Raw genomic sequence first — 15,261 nt, forward strand, 5'->3', positions numbered from 1 at the left:
CTGCATTTGCTCAGACATCTCACAATAGTCCTGCTAAGTCTGAACTTTTGGGTGAAGGGATGCAAAGAAAAGCAAGAAACAGCCAGGCACACTGAGACCTGCATGCAAAGATTCTTTGATTTATTAGAGAGATATTTTCACAAGCATTTGTTAGCCGTCACCAGTGCTGTTGTTATCTACTAACAACCAATATCGATATCAGTTCAAGTGTAAACTCACCAGTAGAAGAAACGGAGTGCAGAAAACCCAGCATGCTTTGAAGTAAATCAGCACTTTGCCACACCAGGGAGGGCAGTGGCGAATCATATCCAAAATGTCTTGACAAAACTGGTTGACGCCTAATAAAAAACAAATTAGAAAAAACAAACAAACATTCAAATACAAGGAAGATCATTAAAAAAAATACTCATCATTCAACCAAGAAAACAGAATGTAAAAAAATATGATCAATGTTCTATTCAAAAAATAAAATGCAGGAAAACAAACAAACTTGCCATACAGCAAGTCAGTCACTGAAATGATCAAAAAAAGGAGTGACATGGTTAAAGCAGTTTATTGTGAATATGAGGGCTGTGAGATGAGATACCATAGAAGAAGGAGATGCCAATGCACATGAAGAGGGTGATGATGATGAGGCCGAAACTAGTGCTGAAGGAGTCAATGAGAGTGAACCAGTAAATGCCTCCCTGTATAGACAGACAGCATAGGAAATATGACTCTTTCTGATCATACGAAGCATGCAGACACGTCAGACTCCTCATTGAAAACAAACATACTCACATTAGTGACTAACAGGAGGCCCATCAGGTAGAAGAAAAAACACAAAGCACCCAAGAATAAGGACTTTTGCAGTGGGTTTCCACGGAGGTGAGGAAACTCATCCAGCACGGCCGTAGTGATGCCCTCCATGTTTCCAAACTGTGAAGCATTAAGAAGGTGTAAAACATTAATAGGTGGTATCCGTATGTTAGACCTATATTTATGCTGCTATCTTTGTATAGAGTGCAGCCTTACCAGGGTATCAACTCCCAGCATAAAGAGCATGAGGAAGAACATAATTGACCAGAACACCGAGCCTGGCAGCAGTGCAAGGGCTTCTGGGTAAGCAACAAAGGCTAACCCAGGACCTGAAGGTAAACAGAAAAAAATTGCATTTCAAAAAGCCTGATATAAGTAATTAATTGTTGCTGTCTGTGTTATAGAAGCCAAATAGGTAAACTACCAGTATCTGCCACTTCTCCCACAGGAACGCCCTTCCTGTATGCCATGTGACCCAGGACTGAGAATATAGCAAATCCAGCAAAGAAGCTGGTGCAACAGTTTCCTGTGGTGATAACTATAGTGTCCCTGAAAACAAACAAACACAAAAAATCAAACCATGATTACCAGAGCCATGAAAAACAAGTAAACAAATGACAAAACAAAAGAACAGAGCCCAAACTCACCGGATGACATTGTTGTCAAACTTATTGTAAGAGGCCATAGAGAGCAGCCCCCCGACACCAATACCTAATGAGTAGAAGATCTGTGAGGCTGCGTCATTCCAAACCTGCAACACACACACACGCACACGCGCACACACACACACACAGTTATTTTAAAGCAGCATCAATACACTGTGTTCACCAACTACCACTGTCCCATCAAATCTACCTGTGCGTTAGCCAAGCGGCTCCAGTCTGGTGTGAGGTAGAAGGCGACGCCCTGGAGAGAGCCCTCCAGTGTGGCCCCTCTGATGATCAAAACAATGAGCACAAAGTACGGGAAGGTAGCCGTCACATAAACCACCTGAAAGCAAAGACAGCAAGGACACACATGAGGCCAGCAAGATATACGAGCAGAGGCCACGCAAGACTTTGTATCTGCGCTGACAATAAGAACATTGTGTTGCGTCACCTTGCCAGAACTGCGGATGCCCTTGAGCATGCACAGGAAGATGATGATCCACGCTGCGAGTAGACACAGGGCCAGGGGCCACCGCACAGGGCCTGGATCGTGAAGGCCCTCACTGTCTACTACACCCAGGACTTGCGTACTACAAGATGAAATAGCACAAATATGACCACACATATTACGCATCTGTTTTCTCCCACTTATCCAATTCAGAGTTGTGTGGGGGGTGGAGCCTATCCCAGCTATCAGAAAGAGGCAGGATACACAGGGCTGTCACAGGGCTAACAGAGAGAGACAGGCGTTTGCACTTATGGGTAATTTAGAATCACTAATTAGCCTAACTGTAGGAGGAAGTTGAGGAGAACATGTCGACTCTACACAGAAAAGCTCCATGCTGGATTTAAACATTTTTGCTGTGAGGCAACTATGCAAACAAGCACCTATTAGACATTAACTATATAAACAAGGCACAGCTGTTGGTCTGGATTTCTATGATGACATCGTCCTGGACGCTAAAACATTCCATATGTCCTACAAGGGAGTAAGAGAAGTGAAATTCAGTTTCTGTGGCACTCTTTGTCTACTACAATGCCTGTAATATTCAGATTTCTTTTATTTTTTGAATTCACTTAAATAAAATTGAACCAAATTGAATTTGACTAAAGGCATAGTACGATGGCTAGGGCCTTTCTGTGTGGCGTTTGAATGGTCTCTCCATGTTGGCGTGGGCTCTCTCAAGGTACTCCAGCTTTCTGCCATAGTCTATAGACATGCAGTTAGTGGGGGTAGGTTAATTGGGGATTGAATTGCCCACAGGAGAGTATGAATGGTTGTCTGTCCATCTGTGTTGGCCCTGTGACAGACTAGCAACCTGTCCAGGCTGCAAATCATCTCCTCACTCTTTGACAGCTCAGAAAAGCTCTGGCCCCCCTGCATGCAGTAAAGTGTAATAAAATACTGACTGCATTACCACCCATAAGGCTATACACCTTAAAATGAAAGAAAGCTCTTGTGATATTATGCATTTTGACTAAAAGGATAAATCATGAGCACAGTGCTTTTTGTAATGATGATGTGCAAAGCCTCTGGGATTCATTCACCGTGTCCCACGGACTGCTGTGGTTATCTGTACAGACAACTGCTCTGTACTGAAACTCTTATGTATTCTGTAATAACACTGTGTTGCTGTGAAGTACTAAAAAACAGTTGACAGGGATCAAGTGTCGAGTCATTTTGAGCAAGTACTTCAGCAAGGTTTATAATTACCTAAATAATTGTATGAGAAATTTAAAATGAGTAGACTTGAATGAGAACAATTCTTGTCACTTTGTTTTGATGCAATTTGATTAGTTAAAGCTCCTGCTGCCATTTCAGATTTGTTCAAAGCCTCTTGTATGTTTTTTCTCACCCAATTGTTAAGACACAGTTGGCTAAAACCCATCAAATGTGTCACTTGGGTGTGGCTTAGAGACATACCAGTGCCTTTGCATTGCTGTCATTTTGATGCAGCCATAGTATATAAGTTTAAAAAAATACTTTGCAAATTAAACCCTTGCTATGCATTACTTTTTTCTTTTAGTAAAACATTTCATATAATGTACAACCTTAAAAACAACACTGATTTATTCATTTATGTAAAATGACCATCCAAATAAAGCACTTACTTCCAGAAAATTTCTGTCGGGGTGAAGACTTTACCAGTGGAGTTATTGGCAGTGATGTTACCACTACAGATAGCTGCATTGGCGAGGGCCTCACAGGACCAGGGCAGAGGGCTCTGGAATGAGCTGCCCAGGTAGTAAAATGTCCACGCTATAATAACGTTATAGTAGAGACACACCAGTGTGGACACACACAGCATCCCAATCCCAATCCCTGTGTAAAAACACAGAGAGGGACATGAGTACCTCAGACAAAAGCAAATGTTCTACTGTATAAGGCAAACTGTATGTAATACATTAGTTTCAGAAAATGGTGCTTAAACTGGCAAAAAGAAATAATAGTGACATTAAACAATCACTGCAGAGTTTATCACCCTTGATCGCACTATTGCTGACAGCCAGTGTTATTCTTGCTAACATAAAAACGTTCACTTCCTTTTTCCTTTTATGAGGAACTCCGTCTCACCCTTCTCTTAAATAAGCCTGCTGGCATGACCACTCCCTAGCACAGGTAAGACATTTCTTACAGGGTTAAAATTAGTTTCTGAGAAGCCAGGCATTTTAAGGTAAGCCATAAGAAGTGAGGCAGCAATTTGTTTTGAGTCACTCAGCAGCTATTTGCATGAACTATAATGTCTGGTCTGACTGGTGACGCTGGCATTTTGACGTCAATCGGAGATTCTGCCCACACAAATCCTTCAAATTCAAACAGAAATGCTGCATAACTGTGGTCAAATATTTTGTTCTAACTAACTGGAATAAAGTACCCCCAGTATGAAATCACCATGTAGACACCATGCTAAAGTTTCCAAAGTCTTTCCACCGATTTGCTTCTGCTTTCTGTAAGTGTGTAATTACTTACAAAAAAATCCTGCAATAGGAGGTCATTACCTTTGAGCAGAGGGCAGCATTTCCACACAGTGATCGGGCCGGCTGCTCCATACTGGCCTAAACTCAGCTCCATGAGGAAGAGCGGAACACCCGTAACAATAAGCATGATGAAATAGGGGATGAGAAAGACACCTGTGAAGATTAGAAACAGGCCTCTTTAATGAAGGGAGGGAGACGACTCAATAAAAACGACTTGGTTTGTGGATGCAGGCAGCCTGTAGCAGGCTAACTTATAAAAATGCAATATAGACATAATCTATCTGACTTTACTGTCAAAGAAGCTGCAACATGTACGCCTTTCAAAAGGAGATGTGTATTACTTAAGGCTGGGATCAAAAAGTAAACCCCGTTTCTGGCGTGTAATCGAGGAAAAACATTGTCCCTACTTAGAGGATTAGTGAATGCTTTGTGTTGTAGTTCCCACTCTCCTCAGTCTTTCCAGAGGGTGTCATGGTGTGCTCTGGAAAGAGTGTGCCAAATAAATCAGCATGATGAGAAGCACACACCCAAGGGCAGGGCAAAGAGTGCCTCATGCACAAATGAGTGTTACAAACAATGACACACACACACACACACACACACACACACGACAAGCATTTGACTATGGACCACTCACCTCCCCCATTGCGGTAACAAAGGTAGGGGAACCTCCACACGTTTCCCAGTCCCACGCAGTATCCAATGCAGGAGAGCAGGAACTCATACTTTCCACCCCACTGCTCCCTCTGGACAATCGGTGTTGGAGTAGGTAGTTGGCATTCAGACTGTGGCTGTGGTGTAGGTGTACTTGGCGGGTTGAAACCATTTTGTGTGACTGTATTTCCATTCATATGTACTTTATTCTAAAAACAACAACAACAAATTACATTGTTAGGATGTTGAAATGAGACGGGAAATACATGGTAACTCTGATGTAAATACATATGAGGAACTGACTGTGACTGACTGTTCTGTTTGCTTTTGTCTGACAAGGTTTGTTTGCAGTTTGTGGATTACACAGTAGAGTACAAAAACCAAGAACAGGCACACACACTTAGCGTGTGGTTTAACTTTTCTATCTCCTTAAAACCGTCCACTGATCTATTGCTTCCTCTTCCTCTTCCTTCCTGCGCACCATCTACCTCTAAACAAAGGAGGAACTGGTTTTGATGTCTGCACACACAGGGAGGAAGTCTGATGAAGATAACAACAGGGCTTCTGCTTTAAGCATTGTTATATAGTTCACGTCCCCCCCCCCCCATTTTTAAACACATTGAACGCCAATGTATTATTACGTAAAAACAAACAAACAAACTGCATGAACATGAGGATGACTTGCTTCTGTAAAAGAAGTTGCTCAGTTGAGTTCTGGATATTACCATTGTCATTTAACATCATTATGTGCACGTTTCTATAGCTACTGAGGATTAAAGTTTAGCTAGTATTATAAAAAAAGAAATTGTTCTTTTTACATAAGGGGAGTAGGTCTTGATAAGTGTTAAACTTCCATCTACTCCTTTTTGTACTTAAAAACATTTATTGACACCATCAAGCAGTTTTTTGTATTTTTTTGAATTTTGTATTTGTATTTTTTCGTTTGAATTAAACAACATTACAACTTTTGAGCCCATAATGTAGCATGTCTGAGATATTTTGTATGACTGGCTTTTACACACTTCATCAAACAGATATGATGTGGACAATCTGATGCACATGGTAAAATCTGTTGGTCAAAAAAACAAAACAAAACTTCTTTAAGGTTACAGTTACTCTTGTTTCTTGTGGTGATTACTATTCTTCGACGATTAAAATCCAGATATATTTTATAAGTTGTCCCATTGAGATTTAAAGAGTGGGGGCTTAGAATAACAAGTAGCAGCAATCATTTTCAATTATAACCCCCAAAAACCCACACAGTCACTTAATATACCACAGCCACACCTCAGAGGGAAACGAATCGTTTTATTTCCCGTTTCTACACATTTGCTCCACTATTGAACCAGTCTTTCTAGCTGAGTACTCATTGTGCATGTGGGATGTACACAGCGGGGAAAAGTTAAGGTAAACACAACTGCTGAACAACTGAACCGAGGCAAGGGCTTTATCTGCTGCAGACGAAGAGGAAAAGCCTGAGAGCAATGCAGGCGGACAGGTTGGACCGCCTCATCTGAACACGGTATCTTTCAGACAACTGAAAGCGCCCGTTGGTGACATTGAACTGCTCGTAAAGTCGTAATGGGCTTCTGGAGTTACATCAGGACGCTGGCGTGTGTCTTACACCTGCACAGAGTCCTGTATGATGCGGTGAAAGCCAGAATAACAAAGTTGCATTGCTCCTACCTGCTCTGCGGTTGCGCCGCTGTCTCCAGCCGGGTTCCCGGAGGCTGCTTTGCCGGTTGTGTCCTGCATTTTCCCCCACTCTCCCTCCCGACAGAGGTGGCCCTTCGCTGTCCGGTTTGTCACTCGTCACTCCGCATTTCACAGGGGAAAGCATTTTTTTAGGACTCCATGATGTGGTGGCTGAAGTTGAAAAATAAGCGCTGTAGCTTAGACACAACAACTGAGTGACGAGCAGGAAACAAACCGGTGGGCGGTGAGGTGACGAGGAGACAGGAGGCAGGGCGCAGGTGCAGCTTTATCCAGGAGGAAGACACCTCCTACTCCTTCTCCTGTACCTTTGGGCGGCAACTGGAGGAGTATCGATAGCTATGCTAGTGTTTCGGTGCTTTGTTTTACATGTCCTTTACATTAATTTGAGTTTTCTGCAGTGTACGCCCTGAGCCTGTCTGACAGATACCGTCAAAGATTGTCCTCACCTCTGTGTGCACCTGCAGCCCACCAACAGAGACCAAGTTAAAGATGTATACTTAAAAAAAACCCTACTTTGAAATCAATGAATCAACATAAGGCTCGCTTATATAGTATTAGCTGCACACAAACATGATTCTGGTCCATAAATACATCAGTTAAAACATTTATTTTTCTTTAGTGCGGCACAAAAAAAAAGTTTATTTTGTCCAATTTTCATAAATGTCTCTTTCTTGCTAAGAGTAGCAGCACATGAAAGCCTCCTGCCACACACAGTTAAGTGAGAGATGCTAACACAAGGTTACGTTATATCTGCTAAGTTTTTATTTATCTGTATGTAAGTTTCTGCAATATACAGGGTTTTGGGGTTTTTTTACGAGCTACCAGGTTCTTTTGCTCAGTTAATCCAACAAGCAGGGCACATATTTATACCCCTAACCCTTATTTAAATTACTGATTAGAAACCATATGTGTGTTGTGTTTTTAATCTAATAGATTTTCAGAGTCGACATGTCTGTGTGATATTGAGCTGCCATCAGGAGTAGGGCTGTTTTTATTACCAGTGCAGGCTAATGAACCCAAAGAACCAGACCAACAGCAGAAGTTGGTTTCAAGAGGTTGATATGATACTTATTGTGTGGTGTGGGGGTCTATGTGACTATGGTTTAGTCTTGCTCAACTGGTCTGATTTAACATGTAATTAATGCTAAACTCCACAAGTAATCTTCACCTATGTGCCACACATGGGTTGTGATATTGTCGAGAATAAATAACTGTACCCAAATGGGTAATTTAGGAGAATAGACTGGACTGGGACACTTATCAACAAAAATGCTTTGTAAAATTGATTGAATTGAATTTTAGAAACTATAAGGACAATAGATTTAACCTGATAATTACTGTGCTTCTCAGTTCACCCTCAAAAACACAGCTGTACGTCGCTTTTGGGGCTATTCAATAGGGTGGTTCACTGAAATTAGTGAAAAAAAGACAATGTTACAACATGTATGGTATGTGTGTATACCCTATGTCCTCCTTAAAAGATGTGCCAAACTGAATGAAACTTTGCAGACACAACAACTTATAATGTTAATTTCGTCATGTTATGTTCTTCATTTGCATTTGTTTCACACCTCACCTTCAAAGTACATCATCAACGTGTAACTTAAAAGGCACCAAAATACTGACTTAATTCTGAGTGAAGAATATAAGAAAGCAACTCAGGCCTGGTAGTATGTTTAAAATTCTTTGGTTCTTTTCCACTCACACCCATTTTACTTTGTTGTACAGATATACACCTAAATTATTTAGCTACCTAAATAAAAGTTAAAAATAAAAATAAAGTTGTATTAATACAAAATCCACTGTATTTAATTAAAATTATCATCAATAATGGATTGCATGTATATAGCGCTTTTCTAGACACTCAAAGCCCTTTACAATACCACTATTGATTCACTCTCACATTTACACACTGGTGGAGGCAAACCACTGTTGTAGCCTGCCCTGGGGCAGACTGACAGAAGCAAGGCTACCATATCGCACCATCGGCCCCTCTGGCCAACACCAGTAGGCGGTAGGGTGAAGTGTCCTGCCCAAGGACACAACAACCAGGACAGATAGAGCTGGGGATCGAACCGGCAACCGGTTACAAGATGAGCTTCCCAACCCCCTGAACCACGGTCGCCCATCAAGGTACATAATGACATCTGGACTATTTCTCTAGATACAAGTGACAAACTGCAATTTAAAGTAGGGTGAAGGCCAACTTAATCCAGTTAGCCTTGACCCTGCTTAATCTCACATCTTGCCTTTGGTTGAATCTTGGGTGGATTTTGGTTGGATCTTGCCCTTAACCCAACCATAGCACAAAAAAAAATCTGTGTTAAATGTAGCAGATTTGCCGAAGTGAACCTGCCAGTTCTTGCCAGCTATCAGCGACGTCATAGTTTGGCAGGAGGAAACTTCTTTACTGGCTTGCTCCCCAAAGTTGAGTGTAAAACTGTAAAAGTTGAATCAACAAGTTGTAATCACAGGGGCGTAACATGCTGGAACTATTTCTCAACAAACAAGCTTATGTGCCCCACCTGTACTGTTCACATAGCCTACTTATGTCACACCTAATCACACCGAACAATGATAAGAGAATTTGAACCTTTCTGTATGTGATTGACTGTATATTGAAGATACTCTAAAAAATTAATTTGGAATGGACTCAATATGATTTTCCACTTTAATCAGGTTTATAATCCTTTTGTTTTCTTGTCTTTTTTTAAATTTAAATACTAGGATCATTAGTTAAATTTATTATAGGGCAGATGTTGTGGAGCTACTAAATTTGCATTATTGCTTCTTTTTTAAAAAAAGTTAGATGTTGGTTTATGTTCCTAAAAGGCTTAGCCTTCTGCAAACATACTGCATAAAAATGCACAAGTGTAAGTGAGAGTTATTGATCTTCACATGGTTGTAAGGGAAACCACAAACCTTCTTATTAATCTGTCTGCACAAAAGAGAGCATCTGACCACCCTTTTCAACACAACTTTCTCTACCGTGACTCAGGTACATTTGATCAGCTGTTAACTGCAAACATTCAGCAGTAGCAACAGCACAGTATATACAGCTGTAACGACCACACAGAGAGGACATCTTTCCTGTGAAGTAGTGTTGCGCTCATCTGAGAAATCACAGAAATAGTTACAGCATCTTTTTGCCCGCACATGTAAGTCTTGATGGTGTGATCCTGAATGCCAACTCGTGGATTCTAATCCACATAAGCTCGTGATGCTTTCCTAAATCCATCCAATCTGTTGCGTGTCTATACTTAACAGCTCCACTCAATAAATCTGGGTCAGCAGAAGGTAAAGTCAAGCTACAGTTGCTGTATGTGTAGAACAATTTTTAAAAAGAGTTGTGTTTAAACCAACCTTTAGCCTGGTGTTGTGAGAGCCCGGTTTGGAAGCTACCCTCATTAAGGAGGAGTAAGAGTGGACGAGAGCTCAAAGACGCAGATTTGAAGATTTCACACAGAAAATGGAACTCCAGGACCATACGATGAGCGATTGGAGCCAATACTATTTACCACCTACAAGTGTGAACCACCACTTTCTCTTTAGTGATTTGAAAAGCAGCTGTATGTGGCCGCAGGGTAAATCAGATGCATACTGCAACATCTGGGCCGATATTGAACCGGCAAGAGTGAAAAGCTGTAGCAGTGGGTCTTTTGCTATGGATGCTAGAATAAGACTGGACAGTTTGAAATCTGGGTGCAATCCACCCTTGCCTTACTGTGCCACCAGCAGGATGTTGCACAATTATAGCTGTGAAAAACACTCTTGGGACAGTGAAGAGTTGCAGGAAGAAGAGACTACTTTGGACCTGGTGGAAATCCTTGACATAGCGGATAAAGAGCAGGATGAGGAGAGCTGGTAAATGCCATCAGATGTACAGTGATATTCTCTGACAGTGCAGCTTGTGATGTAGAAGTATTTCATTTTATTTAGCTTGTTTCTAGTCTGAGTTATGACAGAGACATGAACCTGAATTTGTGCACTTCTAAAGACACGTTAAAGACTTTGAGGTGGCTGCTTCTCAGGACAGTTCAATCTGAGCACTCTTCAGTATTAAAAGCTCTTCTGAACAGATCTCTTCTTTACATAGTCATAATGTCTTATTCCTCACAGGCTGTACGAGTCTCCAAGGAAGCATTCGTCTGTGGAGAAAAAGGAATCTGCTTTTAAATGGTGTCGACATGTTCTTGATAATCCCAGCCCTGAGATGGAAGCTGCATGCCGTGCACTGATAAAAATGCTGGATCAAGGCAAGCAAGCGCTACAGACTCACTCACCCACTCATTATCTTACAAATATCCTTGATATAAAAGAGGATTCCTTTAATGGCATTCACTTTTTGTATTGTCAGGATCAAGACGTGAGCTCCACAAACGTCCTGCAGTTTCCTATCATGCTGCCAGTGTCCCTGTGGGCTCCTCTGTGAATAAAACCTCTGCCAGTGCAGCAGCAAATACACCTGACAGTTCAGGTAATATCTTTTTAAAAAAGTTATACTCTGAACTTCAACCATGAAACCTGAGTCATTATCTTACATTCTTTTCTACACACACAGATGACCTTTACACTCCAGCACAGCTACACATGATGTAGTTTTTTTATAAGCTTTGGATAAAGTTAGCTTTAATTTATGTCAGTTGTTTTAGTTCGTTAACTAACTGTCTGTTTCATGTGCAGCCTTGTGTTGTGTCAGTGTCAGGTCATGCACAAAAAAGCGCAAACACAACCTAGTAACCCATCAGCTAGTCTGCCGACTTACCTTCTTGGGACAACTGTGGATTTTTTTCTTCTGTCCTGGTCATCAGTGAAGATAGATTTAAAAAAAAAAATAAAGCTAATAAACAAAATGCTTGTCATCAGATGATAAATGTGCAGTTAGTTGCAGATTGTTCAAAAGATTGCATTTTGTTGAAATGTGATCCCTCTTTTGGTCTCCACGGGGACTGTTGACTTGCCTGTAGCCTTACCTACTCAACTGTGATTGGTCAGTAGCACTCGGACTACGAATGAACTACAAACAGAAAGTGGGAAGCTTCCAGTTGACAAAATATTGTCCCCTTCCCTGCTGCAGATTCTGGATATTCACATGCAGATGTGTGTTTATGTCAGCTCAGAGTTAACTGACTTAAAGCGATGAATATGCTGGTGGAAAAAAAATGATGAAGCTTAAAAATCTGTCAGAGGATTAAGACACAAAGACATAAAGCAAATAGACAGCATGCATATATAATTTGTGGTTTGTTTGTATTGCATATTGGGTCTATGCTTTGGTATTGCTCTGTAAGACTTTATGGTCATTTTCTATCTATTCCTCATCGCAGTTTGGTTGTTTGGGTATCTTTTGGGGGTGTGGTTGTTATAATTGAGATAAGACAAGGCACAACTTCCTCAAGTGTGACTCGGGTATATTTGACAAGCTGCAAAAATTCAGCAGTATATGCAATATATGACGTACAGTAATTACAGCCACATTGTTACTTCCTGATTTCCTGAGGATTTTGTGCACACAGAAAAGTAGACACAAAAAAAAGGTATTCCTCCTAAATACTGAGAGACTGAAGTCTTCAATGTATGAATTTATTAATCACAGGTCACAGTGAGCCAAGCATCTCCCTCGATGTCGTAACAAAGAGCTACAGGCTACAAGATGTCCGCATCATGGCTCAACTGCAGGAAGCCAGTGAGTATAGAAAAAAATATTTGTAGTGATATAGCATGCTACTTAAAGGTTTGATTGAGAGTCAATAACATGTACATATTTTTCAGGTTTGAGGCAGGACTTTGTCTCCATGCCTTCCACTGCTTCACAGAGGAGAAACCCTGAGGCTCCATTGATGCTTCCACCCTCGTTTAACACCACTGGTGAAAACACTGCTTACTCAACTCCAGGAAATAAATCCGAAACTTCTTCCATATCAGCAGTTAAGGAGTGCTGCCACAGTCCCAGACCATCCAGACTTCATCAACAAGTCACCCAATTCAAGCTGCTTAAACGCGCCCAGAACCAAGGTACACAAAGTCAGGCATGTTTATACTGTCAGTGTAAGTGATTGATTTTCTTGTGCTATGAAAGGATTACAGTGAGATTTACTCACTGTAGACAACTGATAGAATCTTCTTTCTTTTTATTTCTTTGTGACATGGTCTCAACAGTTTTTGAAGCTGAGAGCTTTCTGTTCATCAGACAGCTTTTCATAGGTTGACAGTGAGGTACAAACAAGATATAAAATAAATAACAAGAAGGAGTAAAACACAAGGCAGAACTCCTATTTTTGATTTTCTCTTATGGTACATGTCGTGCATTTTCCACATTTCATTTGAGAAACTTTTTTTGTAAAATAGCTCCAAAACATCAGCAGATGCTAGAGGTTATACTACCTCGGTGTGAGCTCAGTGTGTTTTTTGCAGCAGCAGCAGCATCACCAGGCAGGACGAGGTCGCCCCTGCGTACCAGCCTCCGCTCCCTCCAGGCTGTTAGGAACAGCCGAAGTTTAGACATCGACGACTGCCAACCTGCTGACCAAACCGCTTACCTTCCATCAGGTTTAGATCAGTTATTTGTTTTTATTTCTTAACCAGAAAATATGTGCAAAATATGAAACTCTGCATCTTAATGACTACATGTGAGCCATTTTCTTATTTTTTAATTCATTCATTCTTTCCCAGATCTGTCATCTGCCAAGGGGGAGGGCTTAAGTTGCTGGTTGCCACCATTTTCCCCAGCTTCATTGAACTCTGGCAGCTTGCTGCAGTCGATGAAAAGCTCATCAGTCCGGACAGCGGCCGTGAAGAAGATGAACAGGTCTCACTCGCTCAGCCCCTGCCGGATTCCTCAGTCTGCTAAAGGATGCTTGTCTGTCCACAGACGTGTTTTTACCTCACCTGAGAGGCTAACCACTGTAGCTTGGGGCAGAAATTTGCCTGTTCAGAGATAAAAGATTTACCCTGTGTGTTTACCTGGGATAAAATAATAATTATGCGATGCAATGTAATTATTTACTTCTGTGGCTGATAGGCCTCTGCAATCTCATGAATACATTTAGATTGTGAAAGAATTTGGGCCTATGTTAGAATCCTTTGTGGTATGCTGCTCCGGGCAAACATATGCTTTTTCAGTTACATGTGCAAAGATCTAGTTCATCTTTCTCAGTAAGAGATTCTTGGTAAATGGCAGGCAGACACAACCACAGTGCTCTAAATCATGTGGTTTTTAAGTTTTGTGTTAAAGTCACAGGAATGTAGAAAAGTAAGGAGCACTGATATCCTATAAATTCACCCATATGAGACATCTTAGAAATACTGACAGTAGAGCCAGTAGGTTGTATTATCAGTGGCTTTGCAAGCATGCTACAGCTCATGTGCACAAACTACGTTCCATGCATAGATTACAAGTATGAATATAGACATCAGTGTGGTCGATGAGCTGAATGAGCAGCTCTCTGCAGAGCTGTTGCAACAGGAAGTGTGCTGTCTGTCATCGTCAAGTACGAAACACTAAACGGGTATCCTTTACGTAGTAGTTGGAGTTGTTAAACAATCTGACATCCCAAACAAAGCGTTTCCAGGAAACAGAGATGTGGGTTGGTGCAGCTTCACTACTTCAGAGGCCACCTTTGTTTGCTAATGTTTTTGTATCGCTGAGCATGATTTATTTTAGCCCAATTGACATATTTCTCCTAGATTTTTCAGAGTAACCCGAATCCTTACCCAAACACCAGCTTGTGCACTTGCCATGGAGTTATCTTTGAGTTATTTGTAGGGGATGGTGTATTTCTCCATTTTATGTTCCTATATGTCAGCTCGGGCCCAGTGGACTTTACATTGACCTTTCTTTTTATTAATGATGTCTCATTTTCAATTAAAATAGGAGACAAAAGCCACTGTGCAGATGCTTATTATAGTAATAGTAAATAAATGACAGTGGGTTATAGTAGCTGAGATAATGCACAGTGAAACCAGACATTCAGTGTGTGCTGGAGTACCCTCTGCTGTTCACTGTGTTTATGACCTTGTTCGTGAATTCACTTAACAGCAGCTCCAGTGTGTCACTAAACGTCAGGCACTATAAGAACACCACATAGTTGAGAAAAATGAAATGCATACAGAAGTGTAATTATTTGATCAGCTTGCGCTTGTTTTATTTAGAATTGTTTTTTGTTGGTGTGTCAAAATATCTACAACAATTTTCCAACTGTAACCACAGTCATTAAAGTCCTGTCATATTCCACCTCAATGATTACTTTCCATCGCTTTTACTTTATGTTTGATGATAAATGACTAGTGGATTGGACAAATATTAACACGAGTTAAATATTAACATATCAAAAGGGAAGTTGAACTGCATGGATCTGAATCCCTCTCAATCACTTCTTACTGGAATTATGTTCATTCAATAAGCAAAACTGAGAAAGAGGAGCTGCAGCTTATTTAGTATTAGAAAAAAAAAAAGAAAATTGTGTCT

At 40.9% G+C, this 15,261-nt stretch overlaps 2 protein-coding genes across 2 annotated transcripts in view; one reads left to right on the top strand and one right to left on the bottom strand.

Annotated features, from left to right (window-relative positions):
• The window catches only part of slc6a7 (solute carrier family 6 member 7), a 10,184-nt gene extending 3,110 nt beyond the window's left edge, over positions 1 to 7,074 (bottom strand). Inside the window, exons 1-12 of the mRNA XM_005735560.1 lie at positions 6,765 to 7,074; positions 5,062 to 5,287; positions 4,446 to 4,577; positions 3,558 to 3,768; positions 1,897 to 2,035; positions 1,654 to 1,788; positions 1,446 to 1,549; positions 1,223 to 1,347; positions 1,015 to 1,127; positions 781 to 918; positions 587 to 686; positions 220 to 338 (exon numbers count right to left, since the gene is read on the bottom strand). Coding sequence (XP_005735617.1) covers positions 220 to 338; positions 587 to 686; positions 781 to 918; positions 1,015 to 1,127; positions 1,223 to 1,347; positions 1,446 to 1,549; positions 1,654 to 1,788; positions 1,897 to 2,035; positions 3,558 to 3,768; positions 4,446 to 4,577; positions 5,062 to 5,287; positions 6,765 to 6,833 — 1,611 coding nt within the window. The 5' untranslated portion in view covers positions 6,834 to 7,074. The remainder of the gene's footprint in view (positions 1 to 219; positions 339 to 586; positions 687 to 780; positions 919 to 1,014; positions 1,128 to 1,222; positions 1,348 to 1,445; positions 1,550 to 1,653; positions 1,789 to 1,896; positions 2,036 to 3,557; positions 3,769 to 4,445; positions 4,578 to 5,061; positions 5,288 to 6,764) is intronic.
• A 4,086-nt stretch (positions 7,075 to 11,160) lies between these two features.
• Positions 11,161 to 14,106, top strand: LOC102205540 (SLAIN motif-containing protein-like). Its single transcript, XM_013911454.1, has 5 exons — positions 11,161 to 11,271; positions 12,391 to 12,480; positions 12,567 to 12,809; positions 13,209 to 13,343; positions 13,467 to 14,106. Exons 2-5 carry the CDS (start codon positions 12,459 to 12,461, stop codon positions 13,733 to 13,735), a joined length of 669 nt encoding a protein of 222 aa, XP_013766908.1. The 5' UTR covers positions 11,161 to 11,271; positions 12,391 to 12,458; the 3' UTR covers positions 13,736 to 14,106.
• Positions 14,107 to 15,261: the final 1,155 nt, after the last annotated feature.

This window comes from Pundamilia nyererei, unplaced genomic scaffold (genome assembly GCF_000239375.1).
Source record: "Pundamilia nyererei isolate P.nyererei 1_Seehausen unplaced genomic scaffold, PunNye1.0 scaffold00064, whole genome shotgun sequence".
Classification (NCBI taxonomy): domain Eukaryota; kingdom Metazoa; phylum Chordata; class Actinopteri; order Cichliformes; family Cichlidae; genus Pundamilia; species Pundamilia nyererei.

Bases quoted from the DNA above. Each gene is read 5' to 3' on its own strand.
- LOC102205540 (XM_013911454.1), top strand. From the start codon at position 12,459: ATGGCTCAACTGCAGGAAGCCA. The intron at 12,481-12,566 runs GTGAGTATAGAA...CATATTTTTCAG, and splicing joins GGCTCAACTGCAGGAAGCCA to GTTTGAGGCAGGACTTTGTC. The intron at 12,810-13,208 runs GTACACAAAGTC...TGTTTTTTGCAG, and splicing joins TAAACGCGCCCAGAACCAAG to CAGCAGCAGCATCACCAGGC.